Genomic DNA, 5,621 nt, shown 5'->3' on the forward strand with positions numbered 1-5,621 from the left:
GGGCGGCCGGGACGTCATCCGGCTGATCGATTACGAGTATGCCGGGCCCGCCCCCGTCGCGTTCGACCTGGCCAACCACTGGTGCGAGTGGGCGGCAAACTACCACACGGACACGCCCGACCTGCTGGATTTCGGGCGGATGCCGGGGGCCGGCCAGCAGCGCGTATTTGTGGAGGCGTATCTTGGCGGGCTTCTGGCCGGCCTCGGCCTGGACCCGCCAGCTGGCGCAGCGGCGGCGGCGGCGGCGGACGGGCTCGGTGAGGGGCTGTCGATCGCGGCGGCGGCGGCAAGCGGCGGCGGCGGCGCGGCGCTGCGGTCGGTTTGGGGGTGGCTGCGGCTGCACGGGGTCGAACGGCCGGCGGACGCCGGGCGCGGCGCCGTCTCGCCCGCAGCGTGGCGGTCGCTGGTCGCCGCGCTGCAGGCGGCGGCGCGCGCGTACGAGTGCACGAGCCACCTGGTGTGGGCGCTGTGGGGGCTGGTGCAGGCGCGGGACAGCGCGTGCCCCGATTTTGATTACATGTCCTACGCTCAGCAGCGGTGGGAGCGGTACAGGGCGACGCGGCCGGCTGAGCTGGCGGGCGGGTGACGGCCTGGCTCCCTGTGTGCCTATGATTGCCGCCACGGCGCGTCTGGGGTTCTCCTAGCAATGCGGTCATTCGTTCGCTGCCAGCTGTCGGCGTGTGCAACGCGAGCGCTGCGGCCGCCGCCGCCGCCTGTCCCCTTTCATCTGCCGCGGCGCGCCCCAACACCCTTTTTTGCTGCCGTCGGGCAATGCACACACGTTCGAACAATTGGCCACGCCAGTGGTTGATGGACTGACCCGTTGTATCTGGCAGGTCCAGGGGTGCATGCCACACCCCAGTCCTCACGATGCAACACCCAACTCATCCGGCTGCAACACCCCACTCCTCTGGCTGCATAGTCTGCAAATGACATTTGTATTGTTCCAGCTGTAATGCCACTTGCGGCGCCACTGTGACACTGAACTCCTCACACTGCGACCATTTCATTGAGAAAGCGTGTGACATCACTCAGCAGGACAGGCGCAGAGGACGGTGTTCTGAGCGCAAAGACAGCTGCCTGCAAGAAGGCTTGACCTGTTGTCGTGGCTTGGCACCTGGTTTTGAGAGCCAGGTGCGCATGGCCCCCCCCTCTCTGCCCCTCACACACAGTGTCAGCTTCAGCAGCCGCGTGCGACTGCATCCTCGTTCTGAACATGCAAACGTATGCACACACTGACACAGCAGCAGATGCGCACTGGGATTGAAGGACGCACATCCACAATCAAGCTATCGCACATGCACACGAGTGGGTCTGCACTAACGCGTGAGTACCATGTGACTCACACACACTCTCTCTTTCTCTCTCTCTCTCTCACGTGCACACACACACACACATACGCATGCAAGCAGGGACACAAAGTATTGTGTGGGTTGCACCAAGCACGGCTGCTCGTCTTCATGCTTCATCACGCAAACCCCTGGGGCCACAGTGTCAGAGCCCAGATCCACGGTTTGACCAACCAGGCCCCGACCGCGCATAAAACACCCATGCGCAGGCGTTTTGATGCGTCATGTGTCATTAACTGCATTGCATGGCCGTCATGGCGTGCCCATGCGCCCATGTGCTGAGAATGTGGCATGGCAGGCCCCAGGCCCCTGACGCGCCACTCAGCCACGTGTATAGCGGCTGTGCTGCATGTGCTGTGTGCACGCGAATTTCGTGCATGCGAGCAAATCTGAGTACTGATAATTTCAATTTATGCAGCACTTGGTGATAATCAATGTTATGCAGTGGACGTGTGCATCCAAACTGTCAGCTGCTGCTCCTCGCCCAACCCTGCCCTTGGCGCCACTTTTTGTGCCCACCATACGGCTGACAGATGTCCGTGTTATCAATCATCACATGTTGTATCTCCGCAAATACAGAGGTTGAGACCTGAATAGACTACCAGCGCGCAAAGATCTCGCTGAAATCGAGTTCCTCGTCGGCAGGCTCAGCCCCGAATCGTCAGAGGTGAGTAGACGTCAGCAAAACTGCCTGTACCTGGATCCTAGTCCCGCTGGGTCCATCTCACCCTCTAGGGCACGGTCAACCCTGGGTGCAATGCCGCCCTTGCGCTGCAAACTCAAGCTTGCAAGAGTCCCAGGTGGTGCATGAGGGGCCAGCTGGTGTGCGGCGCACGTTACACTCCTCCTCGCTTGGCCGGCGCAGGTCAGATGGGTCTTGGCGGCGGTGCCAAGCGTGGCGCATCACCATGCGAGAGAGACAGTCAGGACTCTGCTGCGGGCGTTGGTTGTGGGGGCTTCAAAAGCCCCGAGAAGAAGCCAAGAGCGTCATTCTTGGTGCGACAGCCGCAGCATCTGCAGCAGCAGCCGCCGCAGCAGCAGCAGCAGCAGCAGCAGCAGCATCAGCCGCCGCCGCAGCAGCAGCAGCAGCAGCAGCCCCTGCGTGCAGGCCCCGCTGCTGCCGAACTTGCAGCACCCGCTGCGCTTGGCGGTGGCGGCGGTGGCGGCGGTGGGGTTGATGAGTTGGAGGCCGGGGGCGGCAGGGACCACTTGGCCAACCCAGTTGCACCGGGCACCGAGCCCTCGCGCCCGGCGGTGCCGCTCCTGCTGCCGCAAGCGGACCTGCTCGAGCGGGGTGCAGATGAGCAGCAAATCTGGGAGGAACGTGATGAGGATGCCAGCAGGCTGCTTGGGGGCGTCGAGCAGCTTGACGACTGCGGCATCTGCGCAGGGCACGGCGCCAGCCCCGCCAGCCCCACTAGGCCGTCAGGCGAGGCTGCCGCTGCCGCCGCGCTCGCGGCGCCGCAGGATGCAGGGCTCGTGCTGCCCGCTGAGGCGCGCAAGCTGCTTGCCAAGATGCGCAACATGCTCAAGCTGAACTCGCGGCACGGCGGCGGGTGGCGCCGAGCGCACAACGCGCTGCTGGCTCTGCACCTGCGCCTCGAGGATTTGGGGCTGCTGGTTCGCGCCACCTCAAAGACCATCAGGCTGTCCCTGAAGAGCAAGGAGGAGGCGGAGACGCAGCTGCTGCCGTACAAACCGGCGGGCGCAGAGCTCGGCGTGCTGCGTTGCCGCCAGGGCAAAGCCATCCAGCTGCGAGAGGGAGACAATGGCAAGTGCACCAAAATGCTGTACCGCATCGGGGGGTGCGCAACATTGTTCAAGGTGATGATGGCGGCCGCGGCCACCACGCCGGCGCAGGCGCAGCAGCAGCAGCAGCAGCAGCAGCAGCAGCAGCAGCAGCAGCAGCAGCAGCAGCAGCAGCAGCAGCAGCAGCAGCAGCAGCAGCAGCAGCAGCCCCCCCACCATCACCAGGTGGGCGGGCACTCTGTGCACTGCAAACCAACCTGGGGCAGCCTGGATGTGCTGACTTCAATCGTTTTTCTCGTTGTCTGTCTGCTCGCCTCACAGTCCGCGGCCCTCCAAGCCACTCCATGATGGCGCATACGTGCCGCGCAGGCGGAGCCGTCAAGCGAGGATGATGAGGACGCGCCGTCGGGCGGCATCTCCGCTTGGGCTGTCGCAACCACGGTTGAGGGGGCGACGTACCCTGCAGCTCTCTACTTGCTCTCGGACCTGGCAGCAGGTTCTGAGGACGATCCCGACCCCCCAGCATTTCGTGAGTGGTGGGCGAAAAAGTTTGGCCACGCTCCCCACGACTCCTGCGAGGCGATGATGGTGGGGCCGGCACTTTGTGGCATCCCAGGCGCCCGCGCGTGACCCTCTGGCGGCTGCATCAGGGGCAATCTGATTGCTGAGCTGCACCATCATGGTGCAACATGATCTTGAGCATTTGGACTGTGTGCATCGCCGCTCAGGCAGAGGAAGGGGGTTTGATCGGCTCATTTGCATCAGGATGCGACCAATGGGCTGATCAAGCAACATCATGCAGGGGTACTCGTTCGCCGCTTTGTTCTTCATGATATGGTTTTGTGCTGCAGCCGCTCTTTGAAATTGCCGCGACCTCACGGTAATCATGTGCGTCTTGCATGGCCGGGCAAGTCAGGTCTGACGTGGCGGGCGCGAATTCACCGTCGGGTGAAGAGGGATTCAGGACCGTGGCACTGCAGTAGAGCGGAAGGCGAGGGTGCTGCGTTCACGCAGTCGAGAAGCCATGTAGAGGCATTTTTGAATGGCTGATTTGTGCCAGCAATTCAGTCAGGACCGGGCAGAGAGCGGTGTTCGACCAGCTGCACGCCACCAGCAGGTGGTGCAAGCCACGATGGCGCCCGGCCGTCAACGCCAGATAACCGACTGCTGCTGGCTGCATTGGGCGTCAGGCCGCTTAAGGCGGGTTTTCATGAACCACACAAAGCAACAACCCCACCTGGTTGAGCTGTCTGTACCGTGCGGCAAGAGAGGCCACGTGCGCATGGGTGCGTGTGGGGTGCTGCCGCGACACACAGCGACAAAGGGGACGCGCTACAGCAGCCGGCTGGTGGGGAGCCTGACCAACCACCCGGGATTGTCCTCGCGTCGCGCTTTTGTGCCAAGCCACCCACTCCTGCCGTGCTGCTGCCCCGCAGCGCTGCTGCCGCTAGCTCACAATCACTGTGCTGCCGCAGTGATTGATCAATATCACCAATGCTTTGTCGCACCCAAGACTGCCCATCAAGTGTCAAGCCAGCCTGCCAAGCGCCGAAGCCTTGTTTGCATGCCGAATGGGGACGTTACAATCAGGCCCGAGGGAGCAATTTTCTCCTCGATGCCGGCGGCACCGCCGCCGCTGCGCGCCGAAAATTGGATCAGGTTTAGATGGCGGAGAAGTACTCCCTGCGGTAAAGGTACAGGGCGGTGAGGGTGTGGAGCGGTTAGTTTGAGGACGGTTTTGTTACCACCCAAGGGTAGAGCGCTGGCTATGAGGTCACGCAATGGCAGGGTACGCTTTGGCTGCCGGGAGACGGGAGCAGTTGCGGCCGTGGGCACAGCGATGCCGGGGCGCTGCTGGTTGTAATGCGCATGGGTTCAAATGCAACGCATCAAGCCTGTACTGGCGGGGGCACTCTCACTTGGAGCCCTTGGGGTCGGGCTTCATGGTGGCATCCCCGGGCTTCCAGCCGGCAGGGCACACCTGGGGAGGGGGGGCAGGCGCGCAGAAGGGGTAGGGTCATAATTCAGTCGCAGCTCCCCCCCATGCACACACACAGACACACACACACACACACGCTCAAACTCTAGTACTCCACACACTCACGCATGCAATCGCCCGCTCTAACGTCTTGCCCCTCTACACACACACACATGCGCGCGCGCGCACACGCCTGCACCCTCACACACTGATCAAGCCCGCACCTCGTCGGGGTGGCTCTGGATGTACTGGATGGCCTGCAGCACGCGCAGCGTCTCGTCCACGCTGCGCCCGAACCCGAGGTTGTTGATGGTGCTGTGCTGCACCACGCCCTCCTTGTCGATCAAGAACAGGCCGCGCAGCGCGATGCCGTCGGGCGTCAGCACGCCGTAAGCCTCTGAGATCTCCTTCTTGAGGTCGGCCACCAGGGGGTAGGCCAGGTCGCCCAGTCCGCCGTCCTTGCGGTCGGTCTGGATCCAGGCCAGGTGGGTGAACTGGGAGTCCACGGACACACCCAGGACCTGGAGGGGGGGGGGGTAGAGGGT

At 63.2% G+C, this 5,621-nt stretch overlaps 3 protein-coding genes across 3 annotated transcripts in view; 2 read left to right on the plus strand and 1 right to left on the minus strand.

Annotated features, from left to right (window-relative positions):
- Positions 1–139: 139 nt before the first annotated feature.
- Positions 140–586, plus strand: MNEG_2830 (hypothetical protein; the record flags this gene model as incomplete). The annotated part of the gene is made up of 1 exon (XM_014048684.1): positions 140–586. The coding sequence occupies one exon, from the start codon at positions 140–142 to the stop codon at positions 584–586; it is 447 nt and encodes a 148-aa protein (XP_013904138.1).
- Positions 587–2,864: 2,278 nt separating this feature from the next.
- On the plus strand, positions 2,865–3,446 carry MNEG_2831 (hypothetical protein; the record flags this gene model as incomplete). Its single annotated transcript, XM_014048685.1, has 2 exons — positions 2,865–3,323; positions 3,420–3,446. 2 exons carry the CDS (start codon positions 2,865–2,867, stop codon positions 3,444–3,446), a joined length of 486 nt encoding a protein of 161 aa, XP_013904139.1.
- Positions 3,447–4,759: 1,313 nt separating this feature from the next.
- The window catches only part of MNEG_2832 (peroxiredoxin (alkyl hydroperoxidereductase subunit C)), a gene marked incomplete at both ends in the record, with an annotated part of 3,568 nt that continues 2,706 nt past the window's right edge, over positions 4,760–5,621 (minus strand). Inside the window, 3 exons of the mRNA XM_014048686.1 lie at positions 4,760–4,781; positions 5,018–5,079; positions 5,301–5,597. Coding sequence (XP_013904140.1) covers positions 4,760–4,781; positions 5,018–5,079; positions 5,301–5,597 — 381 coding nt within the window. The remainder of the gene's footprint in view (positions 4,782–5,017; positions 5,080–5,300; positions 5,598–5,621) is intronic.

The sequence above is a fragment of the Monoraphidium neglectum genome (genome assembly GCF_000611645.1).
Source record: "Monoraphidium neglectum strain SAG 48.87 unplaced genomic scaffold scaffold00335, whole genome shotgun sequence".
Classification (NCBI taxonomy): Eukaryota; Viridiplantae; Chlorophyta; class Chlorophyceae; order Sphaeropleales; family Selenastraceae; genus Monoraphidium; species Monoraphidium neglectum.